The sequence below is a fragment of the Mobula hypostoma genome, chromosome 8 (genome assembly GCF_963921235.1).
Source record: "Mobula hypostoma chromosome 8, sMobHyp1.1, whole genome shotgun sequence".
NCBI lineage: Eukaryota > Metazoa > Chordata > Chondrichthyes > Myliobatiformes > Myliobatidae > Mobula > Mobula hypostoma.
This window is the reverse complement of record NC_086104.1, coordinates 149,766,439-149,787,460: the sequence shown is the minus strand read 5'-3', so window position 1 is coordinate 149,787,460 and position 21,022 is coordinate 149,766,439. Positions and strand designations below refer to the sequence as shown.

General features: G+C 44.5%; 1 protein-coding gene across 1 annotated transcript in view; it reads left to right on the top strand.

Annotated features, from left to right (window-relative positions):
- The first annotated feature begins 2,032 nt into the window (after positions 1-2,032).
- The window catches only part of LOC134351041 (ankyrin-1-like), a 315,455-nt gene continuing 296,465 nt past the window's right edge, over positions 2,033-21,022 (top strand). Inside the window, exon 1 of the mRNA XM_063057036.1 lies at positions 2,033-2,166. Within this exon, the coding sequence (XP_062913106.1) occupies positions 2,143-2,166 (24 nt within the window). The 5' untranslated portion in view covers positions 2,033-2,142. The remainder of the gene's footprint in view (positions 2,167-21,022) is intronic.

Here is a 21,022-nt window from a genome sequence, read left to right as displayed (position 1 = left end):
ACCTCAGAACCTTAGTTACAGGGATTGGTTGAATAAGTTAGGACAATTCCCTGGAACATAGGAAAATGAGGGGAATAGAGGTATTAGAAGTATTGAATATAGGCTGGTGAGGTGGAGATATGTCTCTGCTAAAGGAGGTGTAAGGCATTCCTTTCTGCTAGCTTGCTGGTCACCCCTTGGCCAAGGTGTGGCACCTGCTTAACCCCTCTGCCCCCGACCAGGGTCACATGAAGCCATGGGAGCAGGTGGTGGTCATACGAGCAGCCGGTGCATAGCACAAGCCCTGGTTATGTGACCACTAACACCAGACAGAAAATCTCTGAAGAGTATTGATAATGGCTGGGGTCACCCATCTTGTAAAGGCACTGCCCAGAAGAAGGCAATGGTAAAACACTTCTGTAGAAGAATTTGCCAAGAACGAGCATGGCCAAGAGACCATGATTGCCACATCATACGACATGGTACAGAATGAAGATGATGGTGATATAAAATCATGAGGAATATAGATAGGGTGAATGCATGCTGGCATTTTTTAAACTCAGGTTGGGTGAGACAAGAACTGGACATGATAGGTTTAGGGTGGAAAGGTGAATATTTAAGGGGAATCAAAGGGCGATCTTCGTCAGTCAGAAGGTGGTATGAATTTGGAATGAGCTACTAGCAGAAGTGATAGATATGGGTTCAATTATAACATTTAAGAGAAGTTTGGGTAGGTACATGGATGAGAGAGGTATGGAAGTCCATAGTCGAGGTGAAGGTAGATGGGATCAAGTGGAAAACCAGGCTGAAGAGCTTGTTTCTCTGCTGTAGTCTCTACTACTCTGTATAGATTTCTCTCAACTTATTACAAGTTAAAACCTTCCCCACCTCTCCATTTCTCCCTTCTGAAGGGACATGGGTCTCATCCTGGGCCAGGCAGAGCCGAGTCCTGGAGCACGGGTCCTTTCTGTCTCAGAGTTCCATGAACAAGAACCTCTGTTTACCCCACCAGCCCTGCCACCATTTGTTAATTCTGCCCGTTTCTGTGTCAGTTTGCAAATGGCTTAGTTAGTGACCCAAAGATGATTACCTTTGAGCTCCTGTTTTAATTCAGAGTCAAACTCCTGAAACACTTCCTCCCTATCTCTGTCAATGTTGGTTGTTCTGACATGGGCGACAACAAGATTTACACCTTCCTTTTCCAAGTTCCTCACCAGCTTTCTTCAAATATTCATTCATGTGGCACGTTCACTTAGGGTTCCGTGTTCCTTGTGATACAGGTGCCAACTATTACCCTTCATCATCATCATTATGTGCCCTGTCGTATGACGCAAGTGATTATGGTCTATCGGCCATGATTGCTCTTGGCAAATTTCTTCTACAGAAGTGGTTTGCCTTTACCTTCTTCTGGGCAGTGTTTTTCTAAGTCGGGTGACCCCACTTATTATTAATACTCTTTGGAAATTGTCTGCCTGGCGTCAGTCGCAGAACCAGGACTTGTGATACACACCAGCTGCCCATACGACCATCCACCACCTGGTCCCATGGCTTGATGTCACCCTGATTGGGTTGGGGGGAGTGCTAACCAGGTGCTACACCTTGTCCAAGGATGACCTGCAGGCTAGCAGAGGGAAGGAATGCTTTACACCTCCTTTGGTAGAGATGTATCTCCACCCTGACATCTCTATCTAGTGCCTCCTCATTCTGCAACAGTCCAGGGAATAAAGTCCTAAATTATTCAACCTTTACCTTTACCTCAGGTCCTCAAGTCCCTGACAATATCCATGTAAACTTTCTTGCTTGTCTTTCTCTGAAAGAACTTATGTGACAGTAGCTGGACACCAGTTCTAATACTGGTCATTGGGGTGAGAGGCATGGAAGGAGCAAGTTGCTGTGGGCTTCAGCTAGAAGAGGCTTGAACCAGATTACAGAAGTTTCTTGTGCCAACTTCTTTGCAGGGGAGGGGCCAGATAATGAGCACACTCCCTGATGTACGTCACAGCGATAGGGCTTCAACTTCTTTGGCTTGATAAAGTTGAGTGCTACTGGGCTGAGTCCATAAGATAAGACGAGAAGTGTGCCGAAATCCCAGTGACTGCGCTTGTTCCATCATGCCGCTGTCTGCCGCAGACCTAACGCTGGAATAATCCACAGCTGGCTGGAATGTCTCTCACATGCTTCAAGAAAGTGAGTACGAGCTTTTCTTCTGTTGCAAGTAGGCGAAGCCGGGTTCTGAACAAAAGAGGAACGAAGATTCTGGTGTAAGTGGGTTCCAAAACCCAAACCAGTTTTTTTTTGGAATGAATCAGAAAATAGTGCAAATTTAGAGTCAGTGGTTGGGGTATTCCCTCAAAAGTGGCATTGGTCATCGGCCATCTGTTGTCAGAGGGACTGTAACTGAGTTAGAAGAGCGTGGTGTTTACAGAGAGAATTGTTTATCGTGAACTGCACTTTTATACCCAGTTTCTTTGTTATCCCTCAACGTGGATGGAGCTCCTGGGAATTGTAAACCTGAAGCAAAAACGTGGGTAGTTCAGCAAGCAGGTAACTGCGAGGTAATACTGCAGCTCTGTGCTGAGTGGCCAGGTGATCACACTACTACTATACAGGTAGTCGCAAAGCCCCCATTCTGGAGAACTGAACTGTTTGCAGATTTCTCTGTAATTCAGGAATGTCCATTTTACAGCAGATATATTACAGTACAGCACAGGAACATCCCCTTTGGCCCACAGTGTTGCTGCCAACCATGGTGCCAAATGAAACTAATCCCATGTCATTCTGTAGTTATTTACACTCGGTGGCCACCTCCTGTACCTAATAAAGTGGCCACTGTGAGTATGTGTGTGGTCTTCTGCTGCCGTAGCCCATTCGCTTCAACGTTCAACGTGCTTTGTGGTCAGAGATGCTCTCCTGCACACCACCGTTGTAACGCAGGGTTACTTGAGTTGTCGTCACCTTCCTGTCAGCTTAAACCAGTCTGGCCGTTGTTCAAATTGACTAGCTCTGGGCTTCTGGGCTACTAGCTCTTCCTTCAGTTAGTCCTGACGAAGGGTCTCGGCCCGAAACGTCGACTGTACCTCTTCCTAGCGATGCTGCCTGGCCTGCTACATTCACCAGCAACTTTGATGTGACCGTTGTTCTCAGACTTCTCTCATTAACGAAGCATTTTTGCCCGCAGAACTGCCTGCCACTCACTGGACTTTTTTGTTTGTTTTTCACACCATTCTTTGTAAATTGTAGAGCAGGGGTTCCCACTGAGGTCCAAGGACCTCTCGATTAATGGGAAGGCTCCATGGCATAAATAAAAAAACTTGGGAGCCCCTGCTATGGAGACTCTTGTGTGTGAAAATCTTAGGAGATCATCAGTTTTTGAGATACCTAAACCACCCCTTCTGGCTCCAAGAATCATTACATGGTCAAAGTCACTAAGATCACATTTCTTCCCCATTCTGATGTTTGATCTGAACCTCTTGACCATGCCTACATGCTTTTATGCATTGAGGTGCTGCACATGATTGGCTGATTAGATAATTGAATTAACAAGCAGGTGTACCTAACAAAGTGGCCACTGAGTGTATAAAGCCCTGGTTAGACTATGCTTGGAATACTGTGTTCAGTTCTGACCACCTCATTATAGGAAGGGTGTGGAAGCTTTAGAGAGGGTGCAGAAGAGATTTGCCAGGATGATGCCTTGTGAAGATAGGTTGAGCGAGCTATGGCTTTTCTCTTTGGAGTGAAGGAGGATTAGCGATGTAGAAGATAAGAAGAGGCATATATAAAGTGGATATCCAGAGACTTTTTCCCAGGGCAGAAACAGCTAAGGTGAGATGACATAATTTTGGAATGAAGTGTAGGGGAGATGTGAGAGGTAGGTTCTTTTCACAGAGAGTGGTGGGAACCTTACATTTCATCATGTGATGTTGTGTTGGCGCATGGTCAAGTGGTTAAGGCGTTCGTCTAGTGATCTGAAGGTCGCTAGTTCGAACCTTGGCTGAGGCAGTGTGTTGTGTCCTTGAGCAAGGCACTTAACCACACATTGGTCTGCGACGACACCGGTGCCAAGCCGTATGGGTCCTAATGCCCTTCCCTTGGACAACATCGGTGGCGTGGAGAGGGGAGACCGGGCAACTTGCAGTATGGGCAACTGCCGGTCTTTCATACAACCTTACCCAGGCCTGCGCCCTGGAAACCTTCCAAGGCGCAAATCCATGGTCGCATATAGGTGGGTGCATAGAAAGCCATGCTTGGGGTGGTGGTAGAGACAGATACATTAGAGTCATTTAAGAAAGTTTTAGACAGACACATGGATGAAAGAGAATTTGAGGCTTATGTAGGATGGATGGGTTAGATTGATCTTACAGTAGGTTAAAAGTTTGGCACAGCATCGTAGGCTGAAGGGCCTGAGGCACACTGTAATGTCCTATATTCTAAGTACTCGCAAACTGGCTAGCTCCAAACCTTGCATTTGGTGCTTTAGCTAGACCACTGATATCTCATTTACTTCAAGTAATCATGAGTTAAAATTCAAATAGTGGCTCAGCCCCACTCCTGGTCAAGGAGACTTGTCAACTGATAGAATCTACCACAGTGATGCATGGAGGTCAATTGATATATCAGTGGAAAAATAGTTGTCTGGATGGGATGATAAGTGGTAAAAAATTCACCCAAGGAGCTCTTGGAATGTGCAGCTTTGAAGTAAATGAGTAATGCATGAGTCACACTGCTAAGCAGAATGGGCTGGTTATTATTGTTGGTGTCAGTGTAGACAAATTGGCCCAAGTATTTCTGACATCACCACAATGACTATGCTTACTGACTCAGGGTTCAGGAGGAACAGGGGTTATGTCTGGCATACAGAAGTGCAACATTTCCTTATAACTTTAAGAATGTCCCAGAGCGTGCTGTGCAGCGAGTATTGGGCGGCATGGCCCTGCCACCACCACACTGCCCCTGAGGCCCAGGTTTCATCCTGACCTCCAGTGCCTTCTGTGTGGAGTTTGCACGGTCTCCCTATGACCAAGTGGGCTTCCTCCAGGTGCTCCTTTTCTTCCCGTGTCCCAAAGATGTGCAGGCTAAATGGTTTCTGTAAACTATCCCACGTAGGGATAAAATAGCAGAATAATTACAGAGGAGTTGATGGGCAGATATGAAGGTGAATCTGTTCTAGGGAAACAAGAGGAGGCAGGATGGGACTGATTCGATTAAACCTCTGGGAGCTAGCATGGACCTTACAGGCTGAATAACCTTCTTCCTCCTCCTCTATTCCCCACTCTAGCCTTTTGCCTCTTCTCACCTGCCTATTAGTTCTCCCTGGCTCTCCTCCTTCTTCTCTTTCTCTCCTCTCCTATCAGAATCTTCCTTCTCTAGCCCTTGACCTTTCCCCCCCACCGGGCTTCATCTATCACCTTTCAGCTAGCATCCTTCCTCTCTCCCCCCTAATTCTGGCAACTTCCACAATCCTTCTCAGTCCCGAAGAAGGGTCTTGGCCTGAAATGTCAACTGTTTATTCAATTCCATAGATGCTGCCTGACCTGCTGAGTTCCTCCAGCATTTTGTGTGTGTTGCTTTGAATTTCCAGCATCTGCGGACTTTCTCTTGTTTATGAATAACCTTCTGCCCTGTTATAAGTAAACTGAAGTTAATCAGCGTTGTTGCATAGTCCAACACCCTGACCACTCCCATCGGCAACATTGAGATAAGCAAGGAACTAATCTGTTTACTTTGTGGAGCAATTTCAGCTGAGCGTCAGAAACAGTTTCTAACAAGTTCACATCACATTGGAGGAACAGCATTCCAGCCAGTGGTAAGGGACAAGGAATTGCCACAGGTCAACTGTGTGGAAGGGCAAAGAGAGAGAGGAATGAGGAACAAGCACTGTAAAGACAAGACAGTGTTGCTGGAACCTCACAATTCATCCCAAAGACAGGGAAGAGGAAGACAAATCTTGTTTTCCAATGAGCCTGGCAGGCTTGTTACATTGCACACAAACTATGGCAACACTGAAAGACCTGCACAGTCTGGGAGATACTAAATTAAAAGTCCGAATGGCTTCATCTAGCTCCAGTTTCTAGGATATTAAATCAAGGTCCCAACTGTTTGCAGCTTCCAAATGGTACTTGGATGTCAAGTTAAAGGAGAAACCATTGCAGGGATATTAGGAAAGAGCTGAGGAGTAGGGACGAATAGAAAGGCCCTCAGATGAAGCTTGCGAGGCTGAATGGCCTTCTGTGCTGTATTCTTTAACCAGTCTGTGACATGCTGAAGGTGCCAGAGTACTGTTTGCCAGCTGAGTCCCGCTGGTGTTTTGGCCCACAATTATAGCCCCACCAAAAGTCCTGATGTTTCTGGGATCTTGTTCTGTACTAGAGCGGTTGCTGCAATGGTTTGGAAACAACAGTCACACTTTGAATCAGAATCAGGTTTAATATGAATAACATAAAATTTGTTAAATTTGCGACAAATTATCATGTAATGCCAAACATGATAATATAGAAAACAGCTGTGATTTACAGTATATATATATATATATATATATATATATATATGTATATAACAGTTAAATTAAATAAGTAGTGCAAAAACAGAAATAAAAATGTACTGAGGTAAATAATAAATACTTAAATAAATAAATAGAGAGAGAGAGAGAGAGAGAGAGAGAGAGAGAGAGAATTATATAAATAAAGATTAAATAATAAACAAATAAGTGAATGTTCATGGGTTCAATATCCATTCAGAAATCGTATAGTCGGGGGAAGAATCTGTTCCTGAATTGCCGAGAGTGTGCCTTCAGGCTTCTGTACCTCCCTCCTGATGGTAGCAATGAGACGAGGGCACGTCCTGGGTGTTGGGGGACCTTAATGAGGCACGGCTCCTTGATGATGTCTTAGATATTACGGAGGCAAGTACCCATGATGGAGTTGACTAAATTTACAACTCTCTGCAGCTGACTTTGATCATATGCAGTCTCAGTGCCCCCGCACCCCCATTCCTGACAGTGATGCAGCCAGTTAGAGTGTTCTCCATGGCACATCTGTAGAGATGTGCGAGTTTGTACAGTTCATTAACAATGAAGATTGTTTTAGTATTTTTATATATTGCACTGTACTGCTCTGCAAAGCTGCAATTTTGATGACATATCATTCGTTCATTATGTGCCGTGTCGTATGACGTGGGCGATCACGATCTTTCCATGACCATGATTGTCCTTGGCAAATTTTTCTATAGAAGTGGTTTGCCGTCGCCTTCTTCTGGGCAGTGTCTTTACAAGACGGGTGACCCCAGCCATTATCAATACTCTTCAGAGATTGTCTGTCTGGTGTCAGTGGTTGCATAACCAGGACTTGTGATATGTACCAGTTGCTCATACAACCATCCACCACCTGCTCCCATGGCTTCACGTGACCCTGATCGAGGGGGCTAAGCAGATGCTACAACTTGCCCGAGGGTGACCTGCAGGCTAGCGGAGGGAAGGAACACCTTACACCTCCTTTGGTAGAGACGTACCGCCACCCATGCAATAATAAACCTATATTCAGCAATAATAAAATGAATTCTGATTCAATATACATTACAGTGTAAAGGCTGTTAGGCTTCGTGTTCTCACTTTTTCAGATCTCGCGAGATGCAAATTCAGGACAATCCTGAGCAAAGGTTACTTGATTCTCATCTCTGGATTAGTGATTACTTGGATTATGTAGCCTTCTGATGGGTGACAAGAGGGACAATAAGTGAAAGTGGTGCAGGCGTGAGGGATGGGAGAGCTATTAGCACTTTATCACGCTATCATCTATTTGCTTTGCTTGGTGATATCCCAGATACTTACGTGTTTCGTATCCTGATGCTCTGCTTTATATTCTACTAGCTCTATTGCACCTTTCTTTATGGTTAATGTTCTGCACTTAACTAGTCCAAAGTTCATGGTTATATCTTTAGAAAATAGTTATACATTTTCACAAAATCCACTGAGATCTTCCAGGAAAAGACACGGCAATCCTTCACATTCTACCTGGAGATAGACACAGTATTTAACAGTCAGTTTAGTATCTGAAGACAGTTCTCACTGAGAAATCCCCTCACTGACCTACACTTGGACCATAACTCTCCACACCCTCCTATCCATACCTCTCCGAAATGTTGCAATCAAACCCACATCTACCACTTCCACTGGCAGCTCGTTCCACACTCTCACCACCCTCTGAGTGAAGAGGTTCCCCTCAGGTTCCCCTTGAAGATTTCACCTTTCACCCTTAACCTAAGACCTCTAGTTCTCTTCTCACTTCCTTCTTTGTTGGGTCTAAGTCTTGAAAATCCATCCTCAGTGGAGCTCCTTCACCACAAGGACTGTGGTGATTCAAGAAGATGACCTACCATCACTTTCTCAAGGGCAGTGAGATACGTAGCAGTAAATGCAGGCCTTACTTTCAACAGCCTCATTCAGGAAATGAATTAAATAAAAATCCATCAAAATATCTTGATAATGCTGGCTCGGGTGATGCAATTTCTATTCGTCCTTCGGTACAGTGTGTGTAACAGGCAACGCTGTCGTCCCTACAGCACCTCCCATCCCAGAGAGGTGGCACCTTTACACGCTGCTATGAAATGCAGGAGTTTACACGAGCAATTAATTAACAATCAGCTAAACACCCACGACAATGCAGAAATGTTCTGTTTGTGCACATAGACCTATCGTCAAGATTACATTTCTGGTGATGCTGTTATGTTAATGAAGCCCTGGGGAAACTCTTGACCGTTTGCACAGAATTTTAATCTGCTGAAGCTGCCTTCAAGATAAGATAGCCAACAGCACAGTCAAAACATAAGTGTTCACCGAACAGAGGCCCAGTTACATCAGACATAAGGGTCATTGCCACTGTCATAAGTGTTCATACACAGCCTCTTTCCCAATGATGCTCTCCAGAGAAAATAACTGCTGGCACCCTGATCCATGCCCTTCAAAATCCAGATCCACCAGTTAAAGGTGGAGCAGGGGTTCCCAACCTGAAGTCCATGGATCTCTTGCTTAATGGCATTGGTCCATGGCATAAAAAAGGTTGGGAACCCCTGGTTTATAAGGTGCTGATGCAGGATTTTGACTTGAAATGGTAACCATTTCTTTCCTCCCACAGATGCTGCCTGACCTGCTGAGTCAACAGTTTATTTGCTCCTGCGCTTCCACTAGTTACCATTGGTTATCTACCTGATATTAGCAGAGGGTTCACGTTTCATATCGTAACCAGTAGAACAAAAGCAGAGGACTTATTTGATTGTTAGGAAAAATTCAAGATTCAAGATTGTTTATTGTCATTCTTCAATACACGAATTAAGGAGAATAAAATAATTGTTATTCCAGATCCGATGCAGCATAAAATAAACACAATAAGCATAAAAACATAACAAATATAAATATAAAAGCAATCTTATAAAACACAATGTACAAACAACTGCTGAGTGTGGCCATATATACATAAGATTAGCGTACACATAGCAACACACACAAAGTGCTGGAGCAACTCAGCAGCTCAGGCAGCATCTATGGAGAGGAGTAAACAGTTGACATTTTGGGCTGAGACCCTTCATTAGGATTGGAAAGGAACCTCTTCCATTCCAGTCCTGATAAAGTGTAAGGTGACTCTGATGGAAAATGACAAAGTGACTCTTGGCAAGAAGAACTCTTCTCGGTAGCAGCTGGGCACATGAAAACACAATAGGTCAGTGGCTGTCGGCGTAGGTGTGAGATGTGGAGTATAAGTACATTGGGGGAAGGTGGAGAATTCTGAGGGGTTGTGGAGAGAGTGGCTAATGTGGATTGAATTGAATTGGCTTTATTTCTTACATCCTTTACATACATGAGGAGTAAAGATATTTATGTTACGTCACCATCTGAACGTGCAACGTGCAGACTTTAGTAATTTGTAATAAATAGCATGTACAGTAAGATATATAACAGAATGGTCAATATAGCTTAGAAATACAATTGTGTCAATGTGAATTAATCAGTCTGATGGCCTGGTGGAAGAAGCTTCTCCCGGAGCCTGTTGGTCGTGGCTTTAGTGCTGCGGTACCATCTCCCAGATGGTAGCAGCTGGAACAGTTTGTGGTTGGGGTGACTCGGGTCCCCAATGATCCTTCGGGCCCTTTTTACACACCCGTCATGGTAAATATCCTGAGCAGTAGGAAGTGCATATCCACAGATGTGTTGGGCTGTCTGCACCACTCTCTGCAGAGTCCTGCAACTGAGGGAAGTACAGTTCCCATACCAGGCAGAGATACAGCCAGTTGGGATGCTCTCATTTGTGCCCCTGTAGGGAAGTCCTTAGGATTTGGAGACTTCTTCAACTGTCTGAGGTGGAAGAGGTGCTGTCGTGCTTTTCTCACCACACAACCGTTACGTACAGACCACGTGAGATCCTTGGTGATGTGTATACCAAGGAGCTTGAAGCTGTTGGTGTCCATCGATCCATCGATGTCCATAAGGGTGAACCTGTCTCCATTCCTCCTGTAGTCCACAACCAGCTCCTTTGTTTTTACAAAGTTGAGGGAGAGGTTGTTTTCTTGACACCGCTGTGTTAGAGTGATGGCTTCTTCTCTGCAGGCTGCCTCATTATTATTTGAGATGTAATGGTAGTAGAAGGTACCTAATCAAAAGCAGGAGTGAAAATAAAATGCACGGTGCCTTTAAGCAGTGAAGTGGATTAATATTTGAAAATTGTAGGTTGGTTGCTGTGGGATGCTCAGAATCTTATCAGAAAGGATGACACTTGATGGAGACGAAGAGTCAGTCTTGATTTTTTCTTTGTTATCTGACTCAGATCTGAGAGTGCTTTCACTAAACCAGGCTGTCCCTTTACCACTGATGCTTGTAATCTCCTGTCACAGAGAACTAGAATCTGATCTTCCACAACAGAACTGTCCAAGCTAAACCTCAGCACTTTCCATTCTCCTTATGTCACCTTGAGATATTCAGGTAAAAATTAAACCATAAGACAAGGGAGCAGATTTAGGTCACTTGACCCATCGAGTCTGCTCCACCATTCCATCGTAGCTGATTTATCTTCCCCTTTAACCCCATTCTCCTTCCTTTTCTCTGTAACCTTCCATGCCCTTCTGATCAAGAACCTCTCAACCTCTGCTTTAAATATACCCACTGACCTTGCCTCTTAAAGCTGCCTGTGTGAATGAATTCCACAGATTCACCACTCCCTGGCTAAAGAAATTCCTCCTCATCTCTGTTCTAAAGGGATCTGAGGCTGTGCCCTCTGGGTCTAGACTACCCCACTATAGGAAACACTGTTATAGGACTTTGTTAGTCCTGACGAAGGGTCTCGGCCTGAAACGTCGACTGTACCTCTTCCTAGAGATGCTGCCTGGCCTGCTGCGTTCACCAGCAACTTTGATGTGTGTTGCTTGAATTTCCAGCATCTGCAGAATTCCTGTTGTTTGGGCTATTTCAGAGGGAAGGGTTAGATTGAGCTTAAGAGTAGGTTAAAAGGTAAGCACAACATCATGAGCTGGAAGGCATCAACACTGCTGTCATGGTCTAAGTTCTCCTTTCTTCAAGAAGAGGAATATATTAGAGATGTAGGGCATTATGAATTGTGAAAACCGCACAAGGAACACCTTGGCAGGGTGATGGTTGGATCACTGCGTCTGTTAGTTGATGAGTGTTAGTTGATTTAACGATGATGGTGGGAATAGGACGCTTTAGAAATGAAGTGACTTCAAAACCCAAATGCCCCATTTTCTTGTCTTCAAGCAGACTGTGTGAAAATTCGTAATGATCTAATAAAAAGCTGGTTTTGAAGTAGATATGAAACTCCGAGGTCTGCGTACCACTACAGTCCTCTTTCACCTGTCTTGTGCTTCCTCCACCACGGGTTCTCCTACACGAGGAGTGACAGGTTGTACAAACACGCAGCTCATTTTAGGTCGTCGCTTCTCACAATAAATTTAGAAGCTATGGAAGTGCCTGGAATTTGACTGTGACAGATGAGGTACTGTTGGTGGCACTAAGATAGAGATGCCTGAGTCTGGAGACTTGGCTTACTGAGTTTACTGAGGCCTTGTGTGACTTAAACTTTGTAGGTCTTTCATTGATTCTCTCATGGTTATTATTCTATTAGTTTATTGAGTATGCCCACAAGAAAATGAATCTCAGGGTTTTATATGGTGACATGTATGTACTTTGATAATTACTTTGAACTTTGAACTTTTGATTGGAAACCTGAGAGCTGCCTGTGTTGAGAAAATAGAATCAGACGCAGGTTTATTATCAGGGACTTATGCTGTGAAGTTTGTTGTTTTGTGGCAACTGTGCAGTGCAAGACCTAAAAATGACAGTAAAATTATAAAAATACCGAGTGCAAAAGAGGAATGGTGAGGTAGTGCTCATGGGTTCGTGGACCGATCATCAGTCTGACGGCAGAAGGGAAGAAGCGGATCCGAAATGTTGAGTGTGGGTCCCCAGGCTTCTGTGCGTGCTCCCCTGATGGTAGCAATGAGAAGAGGGCATGTCTCAGATGGTGAGATGGCAGCATCTTCCTGAGGCATCACCCTGTGAAGATATCCGCGATGGTGGGAAAGGTTGCGGCTGCGTTGGAGATCAGACTGAGCGGTCCTCACTGACCAAACCACGGAGAAAGACAGGAGATGTTGTTCTAACCTCAAGTCAGTGATTAACTTAATTTAAACGTTAGCCTGAAGCCAACGGACTGACCACTGGGGAAGCCATAGCACAGCACTAATCCCCTCAGAGAGAAGCTGTTTGCTTTTGTTGAGTCTCAGTTAACAGCTAGCGCCCAGTCAAATTCGCAAAACAATAGCACTTTATTTTATTTTGGGCCTGGGAACAAAACCGATTGCAGTGCATTCCTGAATATGTCGGGAACACTCAAGCGTGACCCAGTTGAACCCAGAGCGTGAAACGGTGCTGACAAGTTAACTGTGACACATGAAGAATTTCTGTCTGTGTGCAGAGCTCTCACAGGGTACGAGCAGACAGGGGCCTGACCAGAAGCTGAATTGCTACCACAACAATGCTCACATTTGTTTGTCTACACACTGTGCAATACTGAGCGTCAGACTCGAAGACTAACATGGGGTTTCATGGACATAAATGAAGAAACTCTAGGTGGCATGGAAATATAACCACATAATTGACTAGTGCACTAAAATATACTTCTTGAGATAGAACTATATTCGGTGGCTACTTTAGGTACCTTGTGTTCTTCTGCTGCTGTAGCCCATCCACTTCAAGGTTTGATGTGTTGTGCATTCAGAGGTGCTCTCCTGTACCCCACTGTTGTAATGTGGGATTATTTGAGTTACTGTTGCCTTCCTGTCAGCTTGAACCAATCTGGCCGTTCTCCTCTGACCTCCCTCATTAACAAGGTGTTTTCACCCACAGAGCTGTCACTCACGACATTAGCAGATTCTGTGAAACTCAAACCACCCCGTCTGGCACCAACAATCATTCCATGGTCAAAGTCCCTTAAGTCACATTTCTTCCCCATTCTGATGTTTGGTCTGAACAACAACTGAACCACTTGACCATGTCTGCATGCTTTTATGCATTGAGTTGCTGCCACATGGTTGGCTGATTAGGTACCTGCATTAATGGGCAGGTGTACCTAATAAAGTGGCTACTGAGTGTAAATTCATTTAACATCCTGGACCTGGCCATCTCAACAGTCAGTGAAACCCAGGACCTAAGATTCCACTTGCTAGAGGCACAGGTATGCATCTCTCCCACCAATAATTTTCTTAAAACCATCATGCTAAGAAACTGTCATGCAGATTCATGGTGGTGCAAGAGACAGTATTCCATTTCTGAAGTAGGATTCTGTCGTACTTCTAAGGCAGTTCCTGGTTGCAAAGTTAAACTTGTGATTGAAATTAACCTTGGAGGAGTGGTGAAATGAGAGGGGATACCTCAAACAGAGAACAAAATCTAGGAGAACATTGCCAGATGAGGTGAACAGAAACTTCTTCAGTAGTTTCTTTCATTCAAGGCTGAGATTTTTGGATGTTCAATGAATCATGGGATATAGGGATTGGGAGCGCAAAATTAGGAATGAAGTACAAGATTAATCTGATGGATTAATCTATAGGTGACGGGGCTTTGAGAGAATGTGTCATCTACATCTTTGCTGTTAAATAGGGCGGCATGGAAGGCAATGTAGTCAGCAAGGGAATATTGTATGCTTCAAAGGATTCAAAATATTGTCAAAGTAGGATTAAATTATACAACCTTGAGATTTTGTCTGTTTACAGGCAGCCGCAAAGCAAGAAACCCGAATGAACCCTAATTTTAAAAAAAGACCAACACCTGATGTGCAGAGAGAGGAAAAAAACACAAATCATGCGAACAATAAAAGCAAGTGACAGCATGCAGAACTAAATTGAGTCCATAGGCCCAAATCCTGGAGCAGCCAGAGCAGGCCCATAGCCTCAGTCTCAGTTCATCACACGGTGGGGCGAATCGGCGTGAAGCTCACAGTCATGAAGTGCATAGCAGCCGGAGCAGTCTCACGGCCTCAGCGCCGTGGAGAGAGGAGCGAACATCGCTGAAGAACAAGCGGAATCAGCCCGACCCTCGCCTCCAGTCCCAACACCGTGAATGGTTATTAAAATGCCAGAGGTAAAACTCAGAGAGGCTGGGGAAACTCGGTGGACCTTGCTAAACCAGCCTGTCCTCTGCAAAGCAGCAAGCTACCGAACCAATAGCATGTTGATTTGCATAAAATAAAAATTAGAAGAGATAAGAAACAGATTTCAATGGTCTAGTCAGATCACAACTCCAATGCTGCATCCTGATCTGTTGCCAAGAAGTGGGAGAGACATTTAACTGCTGGAGACAACACAGAGTAATTCCAGAATAATAATTCCTGGCATCTAGAAAACCATAAGACCATAAGACAAAGGAGCAGAAGTCGGCCATTCGGTCCATCAAGTCTGCTCCGCCAGCTTATCATGAGCTGATCCATTCTCCCATTTAGTCCCACTCCCCAGCCTTCTCACCATAACCTTTGATGCCCTGGCTACTCAGATACCTATCAATCTATGCCTTAAATACACCCAATGACTTGGCCTCCACTGCTGCCCGTGGGAACAAATTCCATAGATTCACCACCCTCTGGCTAAAAAAATTTCTTCGCATCTCTGTTCTGAATGGGCGCCCTTCAATCCTTATGTCATGCCCTCTCGTACTAGACTTCCCCATTATGGGAAACAACTTTGCCACAAACACTCTGTCCATGCCTTTCAACATTCGAAATGTTTCTATGAGGTCCCCCCTCATTCTTCTAAACTCCAAGAAATATAGTCCAAGAGTGGACAAATGTTCCTCATATGTTAACCCTCTCATTCCCGGAATCATTCTAGTGAATCTTCTCCAACATCAGCACATCCTTTCTTAAATAAGGAGACCAAAACTGCCCACAGTACTCCAAGTGAGGTCTCACCAGTGCCTTATAGAGCCTCAACATCACATCCCTGCTCCTATACTCTATTCCTCTAGAAATGAATGCCAATGTTGCATTCGCCTTCTTCACCATCGACTCAACCTGGAGGTTAACCTTAAGGGTATCCTGTACGAGGACTCCCAAGTCCCATTGCATCTCAGAACTTTGAATTCTCTCCCCATTTAAATAATTGTCTGCCCGTTTATTTCTTCTGTACAATGTTTATACACTTTCCAACATTGTATTTCATTTGCCACTTCTTTGCCCATTCTTCCAATCTATCCAAGTCTCTCTTCAGACTCTCTGTTTCCTCAGCACTACTGGCCCCTCCACCTATCTTCGTATCATCAGCAAACTTAGCCACAAAGCCATCTATTCCATAATCCAAATCATTGATGTACAACGTAAAAAGAAGTGGCCCCAATACGGACCCCTGTGGAACACCACTGGTAACCGGCAGACAACCAGAATAGGATCCCTTTATTCCCACTCTCTGTTTCCTGCCAATCAACCAACGCTCTATCCACATATGTAACTTTCCCGTAATTCCATGGGCTCTTATCTTGTTAAGTAGCCTCATGTGTGGCACCTTGTCAAAGGCCTTCTGAAAATCCAAATATACAACATCCACTGCATCTCCCTTATCTAGCCTACTGGTAATTTCCTCAAAAAATTGTAATAGGTTTGTCAGGCAGGATTTTCCTTTAAGGAATCCATGCTGAGTTCTGTCTATCTTGTCATATGCCTCCAGGTACTCTGTAACCTCATCCTTGACAATCGACTCCAACAACTTCCTAACCGCCAATGTCAAGCTAACAGGTCTATAATTTCCTTTTTGCTTCCTTGCCCCCTTCTTAAATAGCGGAGTGACATTTACAATCTTCCATTCCTCTGGAACCATGCCAGAATCTATCGACTTTTGAAAGATCATTGCTAATGCCTCCGCAATCTCCAAAGCTACTTCCTTCAGAACACGAGGGTGCATTCCATCTGGTCCGGGAGATTTATCCACCTTTAGACTATTCTGCTTCCTGAGTACTTTCTCTGTTGTAATTGTGACTGCGCACACTTCTCTTCCTTGCCACCCTTGAGTGTCCGGTATACTGCTGATGTCTTCCTCAGTGAAGATTGATGCAAAATACTCGTTCAGTTCCTCCGCCATCTCCTTATCTCCCATTACAATTTCTCCAGCATCATTTTCTATCGGTCCTATATCTACTCTCACCTGTCTTTTACTCTTTATATACTTGAAAAAGCTTTTAGTATCCTCTTTGATATTATTTGCTAGTTTCCTTTCATAGTTAATCTTATCCCTCTTAATGACCTTCTTAGTTTCCTTTTGTAAGCTTTTAAAAACTTCCCAATCCTCTGTCTTCCCACTAATTTTTGCTTCCTTGTATGCCCTCTCCTTTGCTTTAACTTTGGCTTTGACTTCTCTTGTCAGCCACGGTTGCATCCTTTTTCCATTTGAAAATTTCTTCTTTTTTGGAATATACCTGTCTTTCACCTTCCTCACTTCTCGCATAAACTCCAGCCACTGCTGCTCTGCCGTCTTTCCCGCCAGTGTCCCTTTCCAGTCAACTTTGGCCAGTTCTTCTCTCATGCCACTGTAATTTCCTTTACTCCACTGAAATACCGACACATCAGATTTCGGCTTCTCTTTTTCAAATTTCACAGTGAACTCAATCATGTTATGATCACTGCCTCCTAAGGGTTCCTTCACCTCAATCTCTCTAATCACCTCTGGTTCATTACACAATATCCAATCCAGTACAGCCGATCCCCTAGTGGGCTCAACAACAAGCTGTTCTAAAAAGCCATCTCGCAGATAAAACACCAGATAAGAATAAGCTATTGAATCCAGAGTAGTGTTGTCCGAGGAATAATCTTATTATAGAAAACTATTCATCCAATAGGGTGTGTTACACTTGAAATTATTGGACTAGAAATTCACAATAAATGAAACTGAAGTGGTAGAACAAGGGCACATAAATACTGGCTGGGGATAATCTGTGGAATAAAGTTACAGGTATTAGAGTGAGAGTAGGGATTATGGATGTGTTGAAACTGAATGTGAACACCAACCTGTTATGGTTTTGCATTCTTGGATAATGAATTATTTAATAGAGCGTTTACCATTATTGTGGGTGGCGAGGTGGATGTACGTTTCTACCAAAGGAGGTGTACGGTGCTCCTTCCCTCCACTAGCCTGCAAGTCACCCTTGGGCAAGGTGTAGCACCTGCTTAGTCCCCTGAGCAGGGACATGTGAAGCCATGGGAGCATGGTCGTACCAGCAGTTGGTACATATCACAAGTTCTGGTTATGTGACCACTGACACCAGGCAGACAATCTCTGAAGAGCATTGATAATGGCTGGGGTCACCCGTCTTGTAAAGGCACTGTCAAATATTGGTCTTGTTCTGTGGATCACCCTTAAAGAGACAATGACCAGCTTTTATTTATCACAGGCTCATTGAAACATTGAAATTACAGTGAAATACGTTATTTGTATCAATGGCCAACCCAGTCTAAATATGTGCTGTTTCAGCCTGCAAGTGTTACCACACTTCTGGCATCAACATAGCGTACCCACAACTTATTAACCCCTACCCACCCGTCTTCAGAATTTGGGTGGAAACTGGAGCACCCAGAGGAAACACACGCAGTCACAGGGAGAACGCACAAATTCCTTATAGACAGCGGTGGAATTGAACCCCAATCACTGATTGCTGACACTGTAAATTGGTACACTAGTATCAATCACTTGGACTTCTCAGTACAATTTGTGGGTGTTGTGGTTTATTAAACAAATTTAGAGCACGTGAGACTGGAGATAATGTATAGAATGGTAATGTGAACTGCTTACTGGGCTGAAAATATTGAAATACACTCGGTGGCCACTTTATTAGGTACACCTGTACACTTGCTCATTCATTCAAATATCTCATCAGCCAATCATGTGGCAGCAACTCAATGAATAAAAGCATGCAGACGTGGTCAAGAGGTTCAGCTGTTGTTCGGAATGAACATCAGAATGGGAAAGTGACTTTGACCGTGGAATGATTGTTGGTGCCAGATGGGGTGGTTTGAGAATCTCAGAAACTGCTGATCTGCCGGGATTTTCATGCACAACATTCTCTAAAGCAGGAGTTCTCAACCTGGGGTGCACGGACTTTTTGGTTAATGGTTGGGAAACCCTGCTCTAGAGATTACAGAGACAGAAATAGACATCCAGTGAGCGGCAGTTCTGTTGGTGAAAATGCTTGGTTAATGAGAGAGGTCAGAGGAGAATGGTCAGACTGGTTCAAGCTGACAGGAAGGCGACAGTAACTCAAATAATCACTCACTATAACAGTGGTGTGCAGAAGGGCATCTCCGAATGAACAGCACATCAAACCTTGAAGTGGACAGGCTGCTGCCACAGAAGACTACATTGGGTCCCACTCCTGTATCTAACAAAGTGGCCAGTGAGTGTAAGTGAGCTTGGGTTTGGAGTGGTGGATCAGTACTGTGGTCTTGGCTGTCCAGTATCTATAGCAAAAACTTGAGTAAGGGGGCAAAATGCAATTGAACCGGGTTTGCCTGAGTGGGCAGCAGGAGAAGGAGGGAGGAAGGCTATAGTTGGATATAGACCCTGCATTTGGTTCCACAATGGTGACTGACATAAGATTCTATCCTGATGTATTTAAGCTTTCAGTCTTGTTCAATTTTGTATTTTGAGTTGCTTTGTGATTAATTATTTCCATACAACCAGAAGTTGTAGCTTCTTTTGGTGTACACTGACGATCAAATACCAGTGGACATGCATTTAAGGTTCAAATACTGGAGGGCCAGGGAGGGGTAGCAGCTCTGAAGAGGCTTGTTGTGTCCATTTTGGGGCAGCTCACTCACATTTGGTCTCCACGGACATGTAGCTCTCACCTGTGGCTCCAAGTGGCTGTTTGCACTTGACAGTGGCCACACCCTGGTACACCGTCTTGACAGGCGGGCTAAACCAGGTGAGGGTAGCTGGCTGCCTCATACCCCGGTAACTTAGGGACATGTCTGTCCCAGCATGCGAAGCCAGCTTCGGTGGACTGGGTGGGTGAGATCCAACGGCCAGGAAGGCGCTACTGCAACGCTCCGTGGAGAGCAAAGGGCATGACAAGGCACTGAAGACATCATGGTCATCCACTGCAACCAAGGAAGTCCCCAGTTCGTGATGCTTCTTTGTACCACTGGACTTGGACTTCTGAGGTCAAGAGAATGGAACTGCCCCAGTGCAATGGCTTTTCCACTTTAAAAACTCTCCCTCATTGGACAGGGCAGACAACTGCCATTACTACTAGAGGGCATACACTTAAGGTGAGAGGGGAGAAGTTTAAGGAGATATGCTGGGCATTTTTTTAATATAGAGAGTGTGTGTGTGTGTGTGTGGGGAGCTGATGGAAGTAGATGCAACCATGGTGTTTATTAGTCTTTTAGATAGACACGTGAATGTACAGTGAATAGAGGGGGGTGGATCATGTGCAGGCAGAAGAGAGTTTTGCATTCAGCACAGATATTGTGGGCCGAATGGTGGAATAATGAACATAATGAACAGTACAGCACAGGATTCTTCCCTCCCCCTCCCCTTTTATTCTATTCCTCACTTTGGCCTGTTACCTCTTCTCACCTATGGACTCCCCTGGGTCCCCTCCTCTTTCCCTCTCTCCTACAGTCCACTCTCCTCACCAACCCTTGACCTTTCCTACCCACCTGGCTTCACCTATCACCTTCCAGCTGTCCTCCTTCCCCCTCCCTCCACCTTTTGATTCTGATATCTTCCCCCTTCGTTCTCAGTCCTGAAGAAGGACCTTAACCGGAAAAGTTGATTACTTACTTATTACCATAGGTGCTGCCTGACCTGCTGAGCTCCTCCGCCGTTTTGTGTGTGTAGCACAGGCAATTAATTAATTAATTTAAAATGTATCCATCTATCTATCGAATAAATAGACAAATAAATTGGTAGATAGCGCTATAGCATAGTGGTTGGCACAACACTTTACAGTTCAGGTGACCCGTATTCAGTACCCTTCACTGCCTGTAAGGAGTTTGAACGTTTTCCCCGTGACTGTGTGGGTTTCCTCCGGGTGCTCTGATTTCCTCCCACAGTCCGAAGACGTACCGGATGGAAGGTTAATTGGTCATTGTAAATTGTCCTATGATTAGGCTAAGATTAAATTGGAGGATTGCTGGACAGCACGGCTCGAAGCGGTGGAGGAGCCTATTCCACAATGTTTCTCAATAAAGAGATAGATGCTATTTATATAACCATATAACATTTATAACAATTACATTACAGGCCATCTCGGCCCTTCTAGTCCGTGCCGAACTCTTACTCTCACCTAGTCCCACCGACCTGCACTCAGCTCATAACCCTCCATTCCTTTCCTGTCCATATAACTATCCAATTTAACTTCAAATGATAATATTGAAGCCTCAACCACTTCTGCTGGAAGCTCGTTCCACACAGCTACCACTCTCCAAATAAAGAAGTTCCCCCTCATGTTACTCCCAAACTTTTGCCCTTTAACTCTCAACTCATGTCCTCTTGTTTGAATCTC